Below are 20808 nucleotides of genomic sequence, written 5' to 3'. Positions count from 1 at the left end.
ATACGATGAAGACTATACAGTGCTTTTTACACTTGATTATACAATTTCTGTTCCTGAATACTGTTAGTGTCCCCAAAAAACCACATAGAACTATGTATTTCATTGTATCTTTGCTTTGTATATTGACCTTATTCTTCAATGCAGTTTTAAATCTTCCAATTCAGTCATCTATGGGAGAAATTTCTAGGAATATTAAACAGCAAAAACTTGCTCTACAAACAAGTGTGTTCATGACAATACAGACAAAGCAGAATAATATAATAGAAAAATATCAAGCAGCAGAACAAGCTGTTTTTAACGTCTAAAAATCAATGGAAGTGAATGAGACCTGAAGTCTCGAGCCAAAAATATTCAAATGGCTGCGCCCGCTCGTATGCAAAGAACAAGGTGAATATATAATGTAGATACACTTCCCATTCCCAAATCATTCCAAATCAATCTAAAATTATGAATTATTTCTAAATAAAGCTATTCAAGTTCAAGTATTCAAGGTAAAATTGTATTCACATCCAATATACATAGCAAAAAAAACAAAGTATTGCAATGTCAGTTTTTTTTCCAATATCGTGCAGCCCTACACCAAACCCAACTTATCCACCAAAAAATAAAAACATTTCCATACCAAAACACAGATGATTCATGGTGGTAACTTGGCATTACAGATGGTGTTTAGACCGTATGGGTCTGATATGAACTACTGTACTGTACACTACCTAGCGTGCTGGAACTCAGGCACTATTAAATCACTCAGCTCTCTCCATTCTGTCAAACTAGCCACTCTCTCCATGCAAATTCACCACAGATTCAAAGGACAGTCAAAAATAAAATAAAAAAACCTCCAAAACTGTGACCACAGGAGAAATCGACTGATAGAAAAAAATGAGTGAACAGATGTGTGCAGGCCACATCACTTTGAGGATTCAGAGGTGAGAGTCCTACCGTGTGGCGTTTACCCCACAGGCCACCTGTCTACTACTTCTCATAGGAAAATCAAACATTAACTACACAGACAAAACCAGAGCAAGAGATATCCTGGAATCAAATAATACACATTTATAGACAGTCATAGTTCAGAATGTATTTCCTGTAAAAAACAGTCTAGCAGTAGATTATGGAGACGGACTGCCCTACCAGAAAACAGCACTTTCCCACTGATGTGATAGATGTTTCCTGTGAAAGGACTGGGTTTGAGGGAGGATTTCAGAGCTGGGGAAAGAAAGAGAAATGGGAAAATGAGCTATGCCACTGACTTTGATCATTGCGCTTCCATTTTTAGCACGTCGCCGTACAGCATCCTTATATATACTGTCAGCACTCACTTTATAATTAAACCCTCTTGAATATTTATTATTGATGATTACCCTGTCATAATTATTATTACGTAACCGGCAGATCACAATTATTTGATCAGACTGCAATGACTGAAAATTACCTCATTACAAAATTACAATCAAATACTGCCATCAAAAGATTATCATTTTAACATTTGCACATTTAGCAAATACCAAAAGTTTTTCTATATATCTATATTTTTTGTAGCAATTTAATTATTCATAAAGTTATTAGTATAATTAATGAATAGTTTAATTCATTGATTTTAGTTACATTTTTTAATTAAATATTCCTATTTTGTCAGCACAAAAAAAAAATCTGCATTCTTAGTAGTTTTAGTCAGTAAGAATAAAATAATTTTGCAGAAAAGAGATTTCGATTGTTTAGGTGTGACTGAAATTGAGTGTACATGAGTAAGTTTGACCCTTATGGAATGTTGTGGATGTTTTCATCCACTCTGGGGTGATTGTGTCTTAATATGGCCATAACTATTTCTGTGTTTCAGCTAGCGAAATGATTTTTGATGACAAATCTAATTTTAACGCATATTTTAAGAAAATGCTCAATGATACACTCTGGACAAATTTACTATGCTTTTTGTTATGTTAGGGATGAAAACATTTACTAAATTAGGGCAGCCGGTGCATAAATACAGTTTTTGTTTACTGCATGTAGTTCTGAGAGCTGATTTGCATATTTAGATTTTCTCAGACACATCAACGTAAGTGTGCAAAGGTCACTATCACACACTTATAAACACACATAAACACACTTTAATTTGCTGTTATCCTCCATATAAAATCCTTAAACTAAGCTTTTTTTTTTTTGCACAGGCCTATCTATCTAAAGCAGGGGTCACCAAACTTGTTCCTGGAGGGCCGGTGTCCTGCAGATTTTAGTTCCAACCCTAATCAAACACACATGAATGAGCTAATCAAGGTCTTACTAGGTATACTTGAAACACCCAGCCAGGTGTGTTGAGGCAAGTTGGAGCTAAATCCTGCAGGGACACCGGCCCTCCAGGACCGAGATTGGTGACCCCTGATCTAAAGGGTTAATGGTGGCAACTGATGATCAACAGTAAAAATTACAAATTTCACCTCTTCCCAACAGGGAAAACCACCAGCAATCAAATATGCATGATTATATGGTGTTATGAATTTGCAATAAAAAAGTGGTTATAATGAAAGTCAATGTGACAAAAACAGCCACAAACAGCAAATTAGGGAGAAAAAATGAAAATAATATGCTGCACAAAAACTAACAATGCATCAAAGACAATGTTGTTACTAATGTTTTACATGTCCAAGACTGTGATAAACGGTTAAAAAATCCAGTCCAGTTACTTTTTATATTAAAAATAAGTACTTTTGTGTGTTTTTTCACCAAATCAGTGACATCATTTACGAATTTGGCAATTAAAGAGTTAAAATCCTGTACATTTTTTTAAACATTTAGTGGTTTTAATGAAGACTGAGTTTGAATAACAGATACATGCAAAACAATTTAACAAAATATTTATCTGATGCATTTTTACAGCAGTTTGATTCAGTGGATGTTTTCATCACGAACATAACAACAGGTAGTCCATTTGAACAGTGCACAAGGGTTAAGTATGCTTAATCAAAACTGAAAATTTCATCATCATTTCATCCTTTATTTGTTCCAAAGCTGTTTGAGTTTTCTTCTATTCAACACAAAAGCAAACATTTTGAAGAAAGCTGGAAACCTGACTTGGATGCCAATGATTACCAGTTTCCAGATTTCTTCAAAATATTCAACAGAAGAAAAAATCCTCAAAAATAAAGGTTTGAAACTACTTCAGGGTGGGTAAATAGTAAGTAGATAAAAGTTTTTGGTTGAATTATACATATCAGTGACACTATTAAAAAAAACAGTGTTTATGCAAGTTTCACCAAGTCAAATTTAAGACTTTAAGACCTTTTTAAGACCATCATAGTTATTTTATTTGCCTGATCAAAAAAACTAGTTCTAATTAGTTATTTCTTAGCCACATATTTTAAATAACGTGTCAAAACAAGCATACATAATTAGTATGTATAGTTGTATACATACTAATTAAATAAAAAAACTCTTTATAATGTAAAGGTTATAATGTATAATGCAATAAAATAACTGCAATAATGTTAATTATAAATAGAGTTTTGCTAAAAGTTTTACTGAGATGTATTGTTGATGTTTGGATGTGAGTTAAATTGACTGGGTAGCTTTGCATAAACAAAGAACAATGAAGACCAGTTTAAAATGATTTAAGAGATAATATTTACGAGATAATATTTCAGGTAATTTAAGACTTTTTAAGACCCTGCGGCCACCCTGAAAAAAATGTCAACAATTTTTTTTCAAGAGATTTAGCAAACCATAATGTCAAGCTTGCAACAGACAAACAAACAGATGCTCACCTTTGCAGCGCTGCAAAAATAATGCTCTCTCTAATGGACGACTGAACTCAACACGATGCTGAGACATAGACAAAGATCCACTTCCAGACACAAACCTGCCCTCCCACCTGCCACAATACACAACATAGTCTAGTATAATTAAACACACAACTGTATAAAACACACATATACAGTACAAAAAAAAAAAAAGAAAGAGACATTTACCAGCCAGGATACAGCAGGTATCGTGCATTGACCATATGAGGCTGTGAGAAACTGCTGTCATTCAGAATAAGCCTTAAATCTTCAGTCCTGGATAACAAAAAATAATCCTTAATAATAAAGTAGTATAACAATTAAATATGTATGTATGCATGTATGTATGTATTTATGAAGAATTATGAATGTAGAAACCTTCTAACAGCCCCTTTCTCTGCAGAGATGAATGCAGTGCTGGGATTGGCTGCACGGATCAGTTGCTGCATGTGTTGTAATAGTGGGTGCTTCTGGTCCATAGTCAAACCCGTGAAGACAACATTGCTGACTATACCTAAAAGAGAAACTTATCTTAGGAATCATTTAGTAGACGTTTTATTCAAAGCCACTTACGGTGCTGTTATTACCAGGGCAAATCCCCTACAGCGCTGAGGTTAAATGAGGCTGCTTTAATTAAGGGCACAGTGGCGATGTCTCACTGTCTGCATACTCCTTAGTACACTTTGATTGATATTTTTCATTTCAGACAGAAATGATCAGGGATGCTGTTAAAAATAACACTCGTTTCTAACCAAGGGATTCTTCAGAGGAATAAACTGAAGTTGCTGAACACCACACTTGACTAGGGGTGTAACAAAACACTGAAAAAAATGATTCATTGAATTTACTACATTTTTATGGTAAGTAGTTGCAAACAATTAATATAGGCAGAATTTAAACAAATTATATTTACTAATGTTCAACTTCATTTGTTTGTTAACATTTAGCTCATATAAATTGTTTGCAACCACTTAAAAAATTGAATAAATCCGGTGAATCAGTTTTTTCAGTGTATGTGCTCATCCCCAACCGTTATGGTACAGGCTTCATTGTTTAGTTGATGTACTTCAACAATGAATACAGTCAATCACAGTCTCACAGAAGGGGTCTCGCATGAGTAATTATGCAATGTTATCTGTTACAGCACAGCAGGAAAAAGTGCTACACAGCAATCCAAAACAAGAGCTCGAAGACCCACTTGCTTTTTTAAAAATCTGTAGTGTGGGAAGTTTTCCGTTTTCCTGTGATGAACAGCAAGCAAAAAAGGAGAGCGAGTTGTAGGTAGGAGGATGATGGTGTAGTATGCAGCTGTACAATACATGAGTAGAAATATGAATATGCTAATGCATATTAGACATCTTCCAGATGTGCCTATCACATTTTTCACTTAGGCAGAAAAAAACAACAGTGCGCAACAACTTGGAGGTCATTCATACAGTACATATCTTTGCATTTAAAAGTGCGAGATGCAGCACTCAGGAATAATGTTTTTTTTTAAAGTGCATTCTCCACCATGATGAGGTCAAATAAAACCAACACAGGCTCATTATTGATGCATACCCCTGTATAAACCTCTGGAGAGCTCATACTACGTCCTAGGAGGCATGTTATTTTGCAGTTTTTGTTTTTGCAAATCCACCAGAGGCCGCTGTGTCACTCTTTAAGATCTCAAATTTCCATTGCGAGTGCCATTTGCACCTGCTGTTCTCACGTAAATGCACTAGTGACCGATGTCGAGTGACTGACTGACCGACCAATCCCCCGACCTACCCGCTTCCCTAAAAGCAACCAACAATGTTTTCAAAAGCAATCAAAAAAAAAAAAAGCCACCAGGACCACGTTTTCAGATCTTGCCACAATCTCACTCTGTTATTTACTTGTTTATTTCATTTGTTGTCTTTTGCTTTATCTGCTTTCTGGAACTGTTCTTCGCTGGACTCGAACCCCATTGTCGCGGTTAACTCCTCTCTGCATCTCAAGTACACCAACGTACACATTGAGCCACTAGGCAAACTGGAAACAATGGAAACTGTCCACACGGAGGAAAGGTCAGAGGCCTTCTGCGTAACCACCCCATAGCATTCCATAGCTCTGGCTACATAATTTGCGCTCCCCAGAAATGTATAAGGGGGTATGTTTTCACAATGAGCCTGAGTTGAATAAACCAGTTGTCATGTCTTGCAATACATGCAAAGTTGAAATTAATAAATGTGGTGGTTATGTGCAGGGCGCTGCAAAAGATGCGAGACAAGAGTGTCACACACGTCTAGTCAAGCGCGTGTTAACAAAACAATGAAAATTTGCACATTGGAATGAAAAAACACGTTCTGTGTGAGTGGTCCCTAATCGCTGCAACTGTGCTATTAATTATATTAAGAGATTTCAGTTTGAAGCTTATAGACGAATAACCATGTTTGAAAACATTCAGGATGCGCGCACAGCGAGGTTGAAGAAAAAAACGGGAGCGCTAGCATTTACAGTGAGGGCATTTACAGCGAGCATTTACAATGACATCCGATGCGGTACAGAGTTTGTTGTTGTCTTAGAAATGAGTTATATTGACATATTATATATTTTATTTACATAATGCTTTCAGCGTATTACAGCTTGTCACCCAGTGATAAGCACAGTGATTCTGCAAAATTAAAATGAGCGGCATTCGTCTGAAAGGTCCATTTGAGATAGCACCATCCCAATGGATATTGGATAAGACGAAATGGCCAAGAATCCAGCCTAAAATATATACAACTATCTTATTGAAACTCCAAGTGATTTTATAAGAGAGAAGTTAAAGGCCTACAAGTTTTTGGATGCCTACGATTTTGTTCTGTGTGGTCATGTGCAAAAAATAATGTTCCGTGATTACCAGATTCAAAACTTTGTACTGCTTAAAAACCGAAGTTCTGCCTAGCCAAATACAAGGAAAGAAGACGGAGCTATACAAGGTCTGGGTAATCATCAATAAGCAAAACAACTGCATTCTGACAGCAAACTGCACCGGTACGGCAGGGTATGTGAACTTACACTTTTGCATTTGCTTCTTAGCATTCAGTGTCCGCAGTTTAATTAACCATATTTAACTGTTTTTGCTGAAATCATTGCTGCATTCAAAAATGAGTAATGTGTGTGATTCAGCATAGCGTAAACTTACCTGATGTAAAATGAGAACTGCAGAGTCGAGCATTTTTAATTAGGTCGTCACTCCATTTAGCTCTCTTTTAGCCAAAGATGTCTGTGGTTGGCATTAAAAGCAGTGTGGTGTACGATAAAAGTTTTCTGTTTTTTGAATTTGGCATCCTACCGCACAACACGACATGTTTGCTATTGCAACCGGTCTCTTTTTGCAACCGAGAACCCTTGTGACGTCATGTGTGACTTGGTTGGTAATTCCTCTATTGAATCTTCAATTTAATGCACAATTAATGTTTTTCTGTTGTTTTATGGGAGAATTTGTTGGGTTTAACCTTTGAAAAAGTTTAATACACAGGCTCCTGATTATTAATTTTCATTTATTACATTTATTATTTTATTTATTATGTTTTCTATGTGTGTAATGTATATACACTTGTGAATTGTTGGTTAAATGTGATGACTGCAGTAGAGGTTTTGAGCAAAAGAAAAATTTCCATTGCCAGGGATAATAACATTTTCCTTGCCTTACCTTATTAATTAAAGCAATTAGGTGGATTTGTTTTTCACTTCTAAAAGAGTGTATTTATAATTGTATATATGCTGCAAACATAATTGTATATACTGTATGCTGTATTTTGTGTTTGCTCAGTCAAATTACAGTGATCGCTCACTCTCAGCTTTCAAACTCTGCCATTTTTAGCAACCCTATATATGAACACAATAGAAAGTTTGTGACTGGTTATATTAAAACAAACCACATATCAATGTAAAATTTGGGCACTTTAATAATTTGAAAATGTTTCATATTTCATTTTAATCATGAAAGAGCTATTTTCCACTGTGTTTTATTTATTTATTTCATTGCATGGCAGTAAGCTTGTGCTGAGGATGTGGATTAAAGGTAATAATCTTGTAAATAATGATCAGTTTCCGGTGCAGAAGGATGATTTCACTTGATGATAAAACCTTGATGTTTTGTCAAGAGCCAGGGGTATTATTTTGGTTTAATTTGTCATGACGTATCAGTGATGTACAGTATAGAATACCAGGTCTACGCCGCTACTCATTTGAATTGAAAAAATATTCATTAATCATTATTTTTAGTCATATTACAAATTAAAGTGAACTATATATAAAATCATGGTGTACACAACAGTCTCTGGACTTTGGCAACACAAACAACAATATTTTAACAATTTATTAAAAAATCGATCACTTTCTGGCCATCTGATAATATGATGGATAGGGCTGCTCTATTATGGGAAAAACCATAATCATGATTATTTTGTTCATAACTGTAATCACGATTATTCAAACTGATTATCTGTTTAAGTCAAAATTATTCGCCTTCCTGTGAATATATATACATATACATATATAAAATGATGTTTAACAGAGGAATTTTTCACAGTATTTCCTATAATATTTTTTTCTTCTGGAGAAAGGCTTATTTGTTTTATTTCAGCTAGAATAAAAGCAGTTTTTATTATTTTAAAACCTATTTTAGGGTCAATATTATTAGCACCCTTAAGCAATATATTTTTTGATCCCCTGCAGAAGAAACTACTGTTATTCAATGACTTGCCCTTGAATGTCACTTTAAACTGATTACTAGTATCTTGAAAAATGTATAGTCTAATATTATTTACTGTCATCATAGCAAAGATAAAACAAATCAGTTATTAAAAATGAGTTATTAAATCTGTTATGTTTAAATATGGGTTGAGAAAAATCTTCTCTCCGTTAAACAGAAATTGGGGGGAAAGGGTCGCTAATAATTCAGGAGGGCTAATAATTCTGACTTTAACTGTATATATGCACAGTTATTTTCCTCCTTGTTTGATACCCAACTTGTTTGTTAATTACACACGAGGGTTAATATAAATAATCACTAAACACCGCGCGCTGACACAAATGTGCATGTATTTGACTATTAAAGCGCTCACATTAATATGACGTTAGATGTGTGTGCTCTGCTCGTCTCCGAAGCTAAGCGTGCGCACACACACACAGAGAAGCATGTGGTTTCGTTCGTGCTTTTAAAAGCATGAATGATGCACATCCCATGCTGCAAACGTTACATTACAGTACATGCTTTTAGTCATTTTCACATGGAACTGAGCTTTGCAGAGCAACAAATGTGTACATGTATATGACGCAATAATCGTTTATCTCGATTAATGGTTTTTCATAATCTTTAGAAGCTTTAGAAGAGTTTAGATTGCAAAAACCTCTAAAAGCCATTTGATATTTTCTTCTAAAATTAACATTTTTCTTCAAATCTTGTGGGTATGCTCAATAATTTACATTTATAGTGACGGATAAGTTCTATTCATTGCCTTTCAAGTGAAATAACTGAACCTAAACATAGGAGGTTGAGATAAATTGTCAAATATTTTTGATTTTATTTCTTATCAAAATATTTTAAATATTGTGTAAAAACAAGCAAGCTCTACTTGTATCCATACACTTTTTTCCCACATAAACTTTCTTTAAAATAAAAGAATGAAGAAATGTTTTAAAAGTTTTAAAAACTGTAATAAACAAAATCTATGCACAACAATTTGTCCAGGTCTGTGTCCTCAGCAGTAAATACATAGAGAAATTTTTAAACAAATGTTATTGTAAGGAAAATAATTAAACCATTATGATAAATAGAGTTAAAATTACCTTTCTAAATAAAAAGTTTAACGTTTTATTGAGATGGTGATTGTTGATGATTGTATAGGTTTTGGCCAGACGGAGCAGCAATACATAAACAAAAGAAAATTAAGACATACAACACAATATTTCAGTAAATTTAAGACTTTTTAAAGCCTAAAATTTGGATTTTGAGATAAGACTTTTTAAGACCCCCCGGAAACCCTGTATTAAGTATAGTTAGATTACTGCTCCGATTTGTCAGTTATGTATAGGTTAAAAAAATAAAATTATGTTTATTTTGGCATTTAATTCCACTGTATGTCCACACAAGTAGTGGGATGACAATAAACTCATCCTGACTCGACTTGTCATTTTGTTATGTTGTTTTACTCTTAAAGAGCCAGTAACCATTGAATGGTAATTTATGAATCACTAAGAACCAAAGTTTTAGTTGAAACCTACTGGTAGGAATAACATGATTTCAGCTGTTTCAAAAAAAAAAATCGTTTTGAATGGCCTGAAGGTGAGCAAATTAAAACCGACTCTCATTTTGGGGTGACCCTTTTATAGTAGGTTTCATAGTATAAGAAAACCTTACATCTCTAAAGATCCACATGATGTAAGCCCACATCAAATCTGATAATACATTCTTTAGCATCTAAATCGCAGGCACTCACCCTGACTGCACTGCTCCAGGAGTTTGGGGAAAAGAAGCCTGTGAAGAGCAGTTTCAGAGAGCTTCAAATACGACATCAAACAAGTGAAAATTACAGTGTGTTAACTGGCCCTTTAGTGACTTACGTTATAACTACATAATGACATATAATTCTTATTACACCATTTACAGTCTCAATTACAAGTGTTCGTCTGGAAAAGTAGGTGTTGTAAATGTCAGGTGGAAATAACGCTTGCCTGTGTTTTATGAAGGATGTGAGTGGGTTGACACAAGCTGAGACTGCACCCACTGTCACTTGGCTGTGAACTTGTGGGTCTGGATGAGCCGTGATTGCCTGGATAACATCCATTATATCAGTATACCTGTGCAACAAATAAAATCATGAACACTTTACTTAATTGTGTCTTGTGTATCAATGGCTGTAGCTTAAAGCAAAGATGAATGAACATGAGTTGTTTTCCAGATGCCATATGATACATTAAGCGCTTGTACTATGCAACAATATTCAACATTTTTTATGAGATTCAAAAATTTTTTAGTCATCCAACATTGAAGTTTGTCATCTCAATCTCAAATAATTTTAATAATACTATCAAAATGGTGGAATAGAGGGTCCATACACATTTTTACTATTAAAATGTCAGTACTTTTCCATATTTTTCAGGTAAATATTCATAACCTAATGTTTCATGTAATGTCTACATACATGTGGTAAATAAGAAAAATATGCATGTTCAAATTTATTACAGCTCATCAAAAAATGTGTGACAATCTATGTAGTACTATGTATTTATTTTTATATCTAAAATAGTTTTTAGAAAGTGTCTTGCTGTTTGTGTGAACATTTTAGAAGTGTTAGCTTGTGTTTTCACAAGACAAATTACAAATTAGTGTTTAGCATCCACAATATCTTACCTCTGTAGTTAGAGACCATTTGTGGACACAGCACTCAAAATGTTTTTTATAATTGAAAGAGAGGCGAAACTGAAACTGCGCGTTGCTTTTTACCCCACGCAGAGAATGCGGAGGGACAGACAGCGCAGTTGTATTTAAAATGTACCCAATATTATCATCTCAAAAATACAGGGTGGGCCATTTATATGGATACACCTTAATAAAATGGGAATGGTTGGTGTTATTAACGTCCTGTTTGTGGCACATTAGTATACCTGAGGGGGCTCATGAAAGAATAAAGTTACGAAGGCCGACTTCAAAATGACCACCATGGTCACTACCCATCTTGAAAAGTTTGCCCTCTCACATATACTAATGTGCCACAAACAGGACGTTAATATCACCAACCACTCCCATTTTATTAAGGTGTATCCATATAAATGGCTTACCCTGTATTCAAGTACACAAGTATTTGTTAAACAAATTTCCATGACTTTCCAAAACATTGAGTTTATTTGTTTTTCCAAAACTTTTCCAGGCCTAGAAAATGCTTCGTCGAAATCCCCTGACTTTTCCAGGACAGTATAACCCTGGTAATATAAATTCCTTATAATCATCCAGTGACTTTTAATTTCAGCCAACCAGCCTCAGCGCTTTCGGTGAACTGTCTTTACATTATAAAATTGCCCTGCTTAAGGTCTGATTTCTTTAAAATCAGTGAACTTTACTGCCTGATAGATATACGATACAAAGTGGGTCTCAGACCGGACAAGAAGCACTGCATTAAATTCCATTTCAGCCCACCATGTCTTTAAAATATGACAGTTTATTTTACCCCAGTATTATCAATGGAGTTTCAGCGCTCGCCTGCTAATCCTGACGGCGCTAGGTTACATTGTCTTTCATCTGGTTTTATGCTAAATTAATGCTTAAGTTTATTTAACTGAATGTATTGTAAACATTACAACATTGATGCTGTAAAAGTAACCATAAGAAATTGAAAATAGTCACATTAAGCATTCACTGAAAGTTTAACATTGGCTGAAAAACACTTGCTGCATATACCTCATTTGAAGTAACTTGATGCATTGAAGTAAAAGATGCATTCCTAACTGCTGTTCTTTTACTGCAGCCATTATTGTTGTGTTTTGTCATTAAGAGGCATGGCATATATATATTACATAATCTCCTAAACATTGCTCACAGCACAGTGGTGTCAGGACGTTTATCAGTAAATCACTGCATATGTGATTTCAACGTCTTTTTGGTTCTCAGCAAACAATAAGAACTTTTCTCTGAGTATATTGAGGACACAGTGTGTGTGTCTGTCGTACCCTGGTATAAGCAGGACAACTCTGAATGAGTTTATATCTGTCTCTCTCTGTTTGGCCAGAAGGCTGCTCAGGAACCGCTGGAGGTGTGATGCGCTAAATTCCCCTGAGCCTTCCAGAGCAGGGCAAAACACCTCCCACCTGTCAATCAAAAGTCGTCAGTATTGGAATATAAGTAGATGGTAATTTGTACATCATCATGCAAGACGCTATAGAACTACCATCTTCTATTTCAGAGTTTTTGAACCACGTTCTTGGAGGACCTGCAGCGCTGTACATTTTCCATGTCTCCTTGACCAAATCTGATTTAGATCATCAGCTCATTAGCAGAGACTGAAAGACCTGTAATGGGTGTGACAGTCAAAAGAGACATCCAAAACATGCAGTGCTGGTGGTCCCCCAGGAACATGATTGAGAAACACTGTTCTAGAAGAAGTACAGCAAAACATTTTAGTCAGAAAAATCACTAGGAATCTCCTACATCCACTGCTACGTGTTATTGTTTTACACCCTATTTCTCTGGTGTTATTTGATTCCAATTATTTTAGTTTCTTTAATTGTTTTCTATAAATATTTCAATTCTTATTTTTAATTTTGATCATGCTACTTTTAGTTCTTATGTAGGGATGTAACGATTCACTCAATGATTTGATACGATTCACAATTCTGATCTCGTGATACAATTTTTCCTGATTTAGTTCAACAAATTGAGTTGAGACCATTTAGAAATGAAGTGCCCTTTTATTTTCTATCAAATGCTGCACATTTCTTTGTAAAAACAAACTATATTTTGTCAAATAACAAATCCAAAATGCAATTTTAAAACAAATTCCAAATCAAATAAAAAAATGAATGATACAAATATAATAAGTGCTAAAAATTTAAGCTTGACCTTTTTACGTATAATTTTTTTAAAGAAACTTCGGTATACCTGCGTTTTTGCTCACAGTCAAGCCCGAAATTAGTCATACCCCTGCGGTATTACTCAGAGTGAATCGTTAGATCCCCACTTATTAGAATCATAAACATACTTGTTTGTGGCTCAAATATTCACACTGAGCAAATACTTTTTCAATTGCATTTTTTTTTATTATTCTAGTTAACTACCTACAGAGTCTAACAAACCTAAGCTCTTGCATAAATAGTGGAACAGTGGAAACACCTCACTTTTGTTTTGTGGATAATGATAGATTATGGCATCATGTTTATTTTCTTACCTGGAGCTGTTCTGATTCACTTCCATCAGGAAATCACACAGATTCTCCTTATGACTGCCTGGTAGACCTGCAATGAGAGTGAGGACCACCTACACACAAACACATTTATCTGTTATTATTCATATGCTCCGTTTCCTCCAGCATGACCTGTCGGTTAGATTATTATGATGACTATTTTCCATGTACACAAATGATTTTACCTTATTCTTGGGTTCAGGTTTAGTGCTCTCAGGTATTGTGTCTGAAAACACAGTAGACAAATGGTCGCTACAGACAGACTCTTCATCCACACTACTGCTGATTGCAAAATGCTGCAGGAACCTGAACAGATACAGAAGAATTTAAAGACATAAATGCCAAATGAGCAAAGCAACTCAATGGAACTAATAGGAAATACGAATATACTGTATATATGATAAGAAAAAAAAACGAATATTCTAATCTGCAAAAATTAACAATATATACTCCTGGGGTTTATAAGCAACATTTCCAACCCAAGATATTAGTAGAATGACAACTAATATCATCCAATGCGTTTCAAAAAACTGGACCTAATTATTTATTAAAAGTTGCAAGAACCAGTGAAACCACTGTAGCTTTTTTTCCTACAAAATAAATGACCTGCAACTGAGAGCATGCAGACAGCACATGCAATTTAATTGGTGTGCAATGCATAAACATAAGAGGGTTTTTCTGTTTGTTTGTTTGTTTTAGAATTTATTCAATAAATGTGGTTTTACCCGGGCTTTAAACCGCAACTGCACTTACTCAAAATAAGTAATGAGTAATAGCTCATGCAAAAAAAAAATAATTAATTCTGTAGTCATTTACTCATCATCCAACTTGTTCCAAACCTGTCCGAGTTTCTTAATCCTATTGAACACAAAACAAGACGAAAAAAAAAACAGCTATTGACTTCCATAAACTTGTCTGTTCCTACTATAGATGCCAATGGCTACTTTTTTCAAACATTAGTGAGAAAATCTTGGTTTTGTGTTCAACCGAAGAAGAAATTCATCGAATTTTAAAATCACTTGAGTGTGAGTAAATAGTGAGGAGAAGTAAATTTTTGGATAAACTATCCTGAAGTTTGGCACAAAATACAAACCCACAAATGTCCTCAGCCACAGTTTTTCAAAACAAATAACATAATTAATTAGGGCTATTTTCGTTGTAGCGATGAGCTATTTTATATGGTTATAGGGTTTTATAAGGTAGTATATGACAAATGTATGAAAAATAAGGTTGGTACATTTTCCACAAAACCGTTTGTATTTGTTGTGTTTAATCTGAGTGAATTTACATCTGCATCCTTCAAAAATAACTACATTTTAACATGCATTATTAATATTAAATTGACAATAAATCTGCAGTGCTGCCAAATCAGGTGCTGGTGCCAGCATTTGCAGAACTTGGTAGCACCAATGCCACTGCTCTCAAATGAAATACTGTTATATTCTAAAAAATAATCCATCTCAACCTTAGCATTTTCATAAACCCATTATTGATATGTACCCATGTATACATTTCTGGACAGCAAGAAATATGTCACAAGAGGTAAATGTTTTTGCAGTCCACCAGAGGCCACTGTGTATGCTATTTCAGATCTCAAATTTCTCTCGCTAGTGCCATTCGCGCTTCTCATCTCATGTAAATCCAACAGAGGCCGCTGTCGACTGACTGACTGACCGGTCGATAGACTGACAACCCTGTTATTTTCTTGTTTATTTTATTTTTTGCCTTTTGCTTTACCTGCTTTCTGGAACCGTTCTTCGCTAGACTCGAACTACGCGTCGCTCCTCCCTGTGTCTCAAGTCTGCGTACATATATGGCGAGCTACTGAGCAAATTGGTAACAGCGGAAAAGCTGTACACACGAAGGCAAACGGTCAGATGGTAGTGTTATGCTGCATTCCCACCAGACACACAGATGATGTGTCAAGCGCGAGTGATTTACATGTTAAGTCAATGCAAAGACACAAATAAGACATCCTGCGGCGCGATACGCACGAATAAGGTGGTGCGAATGATGCGATTTGGGTGAGTTGAGCATTTTGCGCGATTAACACACTTATCGCACGTTTTGCGGTAATCGCTTGAGTTGGAAAATCTAAACTTCAGTTGACATTTGCGCTGCGTTAACCTATCAGGAGCTTTCACTTGTAGGGGCATGATTATGACGTAGTGCTTATTATTGTCCCGGGGGAAAACCTCTTGCTGCACCGGACAACAGTTCATCAAACTGAGCTCGACTCAGTCGGAAGCACTGCTGAAACTTTCATCATCCAGGTGTAGTTTCTGGAAAAGTTTATGAACACACAAAGCTGGGTGCACCTCTGAATGGATCTGAGGTTCCAAAGAAATCAATGCTGTTTATCAGCCTTCCTAAAGCACACAAACACAGCTGTTCTCTCAATAAAATCCATGTTAGCCATTTAGCAATGAAGCTAGATTGACTGGGCAAACAGAAACCCTACCCATGATGTAAATCCGCATCTATTGTGAGGTGAAACTGATGCACGAATGAAGTGAGTAAACTCAAAATGTTCACGCGTCTATTTACGTGCGAATATCGATTTATCTGCACATGCCTTATCTGGTGTGAACACAGCATTAAAAGAAACAGAAACTGTTGCATTCATTTAAAAAAAAAAAATGCTCTGGATGTATGTAATTCGCTCTCTCTAGAAATGTATACGGGGGTACGTTTTCACAATGAGCCTGTGTTGATTTTTAATGTGATATCTTAAAATCCAAACTAAACATGTGAGGATGGACACCCAGTAATCTCCAAAAAAATCTCCAATGTCATCTGTCACAGCCATAAAAAGTTCAGATTAACAATAAAAAAATTCTTTATCAATCGCCTTTCTGCCACATCACCCCTTGTCAGGACAGGGTGTATTATTATATGAGTGTTACCTTTCCTGCTCTGGCAGTTGTGGATAAGCAGTCCTCAGAACAGCTCTGTGGTTCGCCGGTACTGCATGTGTCTCATGAAGCTTCAACAGTCTGAAGTACCTTCGAGAAAACACGTCATCAGAGACCATCATGTGCTACATCATGATACCTCTGGGCTCAAGCGCAGAATAATACCTTAACAAATCAGGCCCTGTGCTGTTTGGCTGAACTGATGCAAAATGAAGTGTTAACTCACATGCTTTTGTGCTCAGGGCTCAGCTGATCATTGAGGACGTGCTGCACTCGCAGACCAGTCTCTGACTTACGCCAAGCTGGCAGGACCTGCAAATCATATCACAACCCATTTACAACCAAACACTAAACGTGTCGACAGAAACCTAAATGTTCCACCTGAATATGCATATACCTGTGAATAAAAGCTTTTGTAGCTCTTGGTTCTGGGAAGCAGAGCGACGGCCAGGGAGAAATCACTGCTGTGTAATGGGAACGGAAGGTGTGGAAGCAGAGAAGTCTGATACTCTATGAACAGCATTGAAATATCAGACAGAGAGGCCTGTGAAAACAATATGGGTGACATTTAGCCAATGCAAATGCATTACTGATAATATGTAAAGTAAACTGCTATTCAAAAGTTTACAAAAATACAATAATATTGTGAAACATTTTTTTTACAGTTTTGAATCAGGGTTTCTGCAGGTTTCATTAAGTCAAATTTAAGACTTTTGAAGACCCTTTTAAGACCATTATAAATGCAAATTTAGACTTATACAGGGCTAAACACTAATGATTTTTTCTAATGCTTTGCACCAAAAAATTTTGTTATTTATTAGCCATATATTTTAATGTTACACACAATTTTTTCCACTTTTTTCAACATAATATTTCTTTAAAAAACAGTAAGTTTAACATTGCTAAAAGCATATTTATTATGGAGACAATTACATAAATAATCAAAAATATATATTTGTTGGCTTGTGATCCAACTTGATAAAGTATAATTCCTATTCAACTCTATGAACAACATTAAAATATCAAACAGAGAGGCCTGTAAAAAAACAATATGGGTGAGATTTAGCCAATAATAACACATTACTGATAATATGTAAAGTAAACTGCTATTCAAAAGTTTGATCAAAAACACAATAATATTGTGAAATATTTTTTGACAGTTTTTACACTTGAATCAGGATTTCTGCAGGTTTCATCAAGTCAAATTTAAGACTTCTGAAGACCCTTTTGAGACCATTATAACCATTATTAATGCAATTTCAGACTTATATAGGGCTAAGCACTAAGAATTTTCTAACGCTTTGCACAGAAAAAGCATATTTATTACGGAGACAATAATATAAATAATCAAAAATATATACAATTACATAAATAATCAAAAAATATATGTGTTGGCTTGTTTCAGAGTGCCTTACTTCTGTAAGTAATTTTTGTATAAGTGGAAGATAAAGCGATTTGTTGCACTGTTATTATCATGAGGAATTGTGTAATTGTTTTTCTTTTCCTTTTTTAGGAAATTTAATATTTAGAGAAACTGCTGTAAAATGTCTAACAGCTGTTGTGAATTTTATGTTTGCAATTAAAAAAAACTTTATTTTATTTATATATATATATATATATTCAAATATTCAAAAAATTGTTAAGACGTATTGTAGGTGATTGGCCCGATCGGACAGCTTTACTGGGACAGCGGAAAATAAGGACCTGTTTAAAATAATTTAAGACATACAAAACAATATTTTTGTGATTTTAGGACTTTTTAAGGCCTAAATATGTGTTTTTGAATTTAAAGACATTTTAAGACCCTGTGGACACCCTGTAAATGTTTTCTGTTTTAAAATATAAAAAATTCGATTTAAGTTTGGGTGTAAATCAGATTTTTCTGTTTTAATATAAGCATTTTTCTAAAATTATTCTAATATAAATGATGATGATGATTTTTGATCCACATGAAACATTCCTAATTATTATTAATGCAAAACTTTAAATAAATGCTTTATTTATTTATTTTTGTGTGTGTGGAAACCATGATACAGTTTCAGAATGCTTTGATTTATTTGCAATAGAAATCTTTTGTAACAATAACATCACTTTATATCAATTTAATCCATCTGTGGTTAATAATATTAATTTAAAGAAAATAATCATTCTGAACCAAAATCTAACTGAAAGCACTGCTCACCCCATCATAGAGTTTAATGGTGTTGATATGACTCATAGACAGAGTAATGGAGCCATGATGTGGATGCACAAACAAGAGTCCCTCCGAGAAAAATACCAACTTCCCTAAAGAACAATACATATAATTAAACCAGTAAAGAAATGCTACTTGAAACCATGTTTTTCAGTAGAAGCAAAATCTGACCTTCCTCGGGTGTGGACAGCAGGCTGTTAGAGAACATGTAGGCAGAGTCTCTCACTGTAATAGGAATGCCCAAACACGTACCCTCCTCTGCCTGCCATGCATATAAAAAAGTTAGTAAAGCGTAAGGAACAACTGTAAATGGTGTCCTTGTTAAACTTCACCTTCAGCAGATGTTGAGCCTGTTCAGACATTCTCACTTCAGCTTCATCTACCTATATAACACACAAAATAAATAAAATCACTCAAAAAACAAATAAATCAGGTCTAAACAACGTTGTGGCTAAATGCCTTTCTCTGATATCTTATTTTTTCATGTAAATTCTTTGGCTAGAAATGCACAATTGTGTATAAGCAAAGAGACAACAAGTGCACTATACCAGCCAGGAGACATAGCGAGGAATTGAGGAGGTGAGCACAGTGAAACAGCTGTCAGAAGAAAGAGCGCCATCTGCAGAAGAAAACATGCCTTACATTCTTACATGTTCAGTGTTTTTCAGAAAGTAAGGGAGAGTTCTCTAAATCAGTGGTCCCCAACCTTTTTTTGCCTGAGACCCCCTTTTCCCTTGGAAAATATTGTAAGGCCCCCCTCCACATTTAATGATATTATCACTCAAATAAGTTGCAGTAGGTATGACAAAAAAAGGTTGTTTTCAAACAAACGGTATGTTTATTACTATATCTAAATATGTTTATGCACAAATAATAGCACCTTGCGGTGTGGGGATGAGTCATCTGCAAATATCTTATTAATTTGGAAGGCCTCATGCATTCGTTAGCAAAAACTTTGGTGCAGATAACGCACTTCGGCTGGGTCAGGGACTCTTTGCTTCGAGAAAATTGAATAAAATCATAGTTCAGGTAACTATCTTGAATGTTCTTGCATTTCGTGTTTTCAGCATTTCAGTATTGCTAGTGCTGTGATGCAAAATGTTTGGAGCTTCCTCACCTCGGTCCAGTATGCTTGGGTCATTACTATTAGCTGCTGAGGGCGAATTACAAATTTGTTCATCCATTCTTTTGTCAGCCAGGGGATAAAATGAACTATGGCAACACGATCATTCTCCTAATTGTCCACTGCTAAAATGTTTTAAAAATATGACGCAACCCCCCCACAGAGCTCGCTGAGGCCCACCTTGTGGGCCGGGACCCCCCTGTTGGAAACCACTGCTCTAAATAATGAAAACTATCTGTTCATTTACTCACCATTTGGTCATCAAAGATGCAGGTGACTTTATTCTTCAGTAGAACATTTAGGAGATCTTTATTTGAAACTATAGTGAATGGCTACTAACATTTTGAGGGTCTATATACAGGCAAAACACAGCTCCTGATGATGTCTTATGAACCAAAGGAAAGCAAATTATTTATAACAATATTACCTTTAATCAACAGCCTGTTGAGTTAATTGTTACTTGATTGTACAGTTTCATGTACTTTCAATTTTGTTGAAATAAAATGCACATATCTATAATACCCTGACTTTTCCAAAATATCTGTATATTTCTTTCTAACGTTATTTTATTATAATGACAAAACACAAAATATCTTTGAATATGCGTGCCTCTGTTGCCTGGCAACTTCCTACTAACATAAACATGAATTTCTGATAGCAAAAACATAACTTTACTTCAGATATGTTTTTCAAAACAGCGTAAGGGGGTCACACACCAGATGCCACACTCGCACCCACACCAAGCAACACGATGCATTTTAGAATTCTAAACAGATTTCTATCAGGGTACGCACACCAGCACCGCAAGTTGGTGGCTGTCCGTGGCACACAGCTACAACTCAGAACACTGTTCATATTTCATCTGCGCTACAGAGCACCATCTGAATAGTTTTATTTT

General features: G+C 35.2%; 1 protein-coding gene across 1 annotated transcript in view; it reads right to left on the bottom strand.

The window, feature by feature from the left end:
* dnaaf9 (dynein axonemal assembly factor 9) overlaps nucleotides 1-20808 on the bottom strand; it is a 37675-nt gene that overhangs the window by 6362 nt on the left and 10505 nt on the right. The window contains exons 18-33 of the mRNA XM_056470843.1: nucleotides 19336-19406; nucleotides 19120-19170; nucleotides 18959-19049; nucleotides 18776-18879; nucleotides 16991-17137; nucleotides 16820-16905; nucleotides 16585-16683; nucleotides 13864-13984; nucleotides 13664-13752; nucleotides 12450-12587; nucleotides 10458-10583; nucleotides 10223-10260; nucleotides 4149-4284; nucleotides 3960-4046; nucleotides 3756-3862; nucleotides 1132-1206 (exon numbers count right to left, since the gene is read on the bottom strand). Of these exons, the coding sequence (XP_056326818.1) occupies nucleotides 1132-1206; nucleotides 3756-3862; nucleotides 3960-4046; nucleotides 4149-4284; nucleotides 10223-10260; nucleotides 10458-10583; nucleotides 12450-12587; nucleotides 13664-13752; nucleotides 13864-13984; nucleotides 16585-16683; nucleotides 16820-16905; nucleotides 16991-17137; nucleotides 18776-18879; nucleotides 18959-19049; nucleotides 19120-19170; nucleotides 19336-19406 (1566 nt within the window). The remainder of the gene's footprint in view (nucleotides 1-1131; nucleotides 1207-3755; nucleotides 3863-3959; nucleotides 4047-4148; nucleotides 4285-10222; nucleotides 10261-10457; nucleotides 10584-12449; nucleotides 12588-13663; nucleotides 13753-13863; nucleotides 13985-16584; nucleotides 16684-16819; nucleotides 16906-16990; nucleotides 17138-18775; nucleotides 18880-18958; nucleotides 19050-19119; nucleotides 19171-19335; nucleotides 19407-20808) is intronic.

The sequence above is a fragment of the Danio aesculapii genome, chromosome 13 (assembly GCF_903798145.1).
Source record: "Danio aesculapii chromosome 13, fDanAes4.1, whole genome shotgun sequence".
Lineage (NCBI taxonomy): Eukaryota > Metazoa > Chordata > Actinopteri > Cypriniformes > Danionidae > Danio > Danio aesculapii.
Note: the sequence above shows the minus strand (reverse complement) of the source record. Positions and strands in the feature narration are given on the sequence as shown.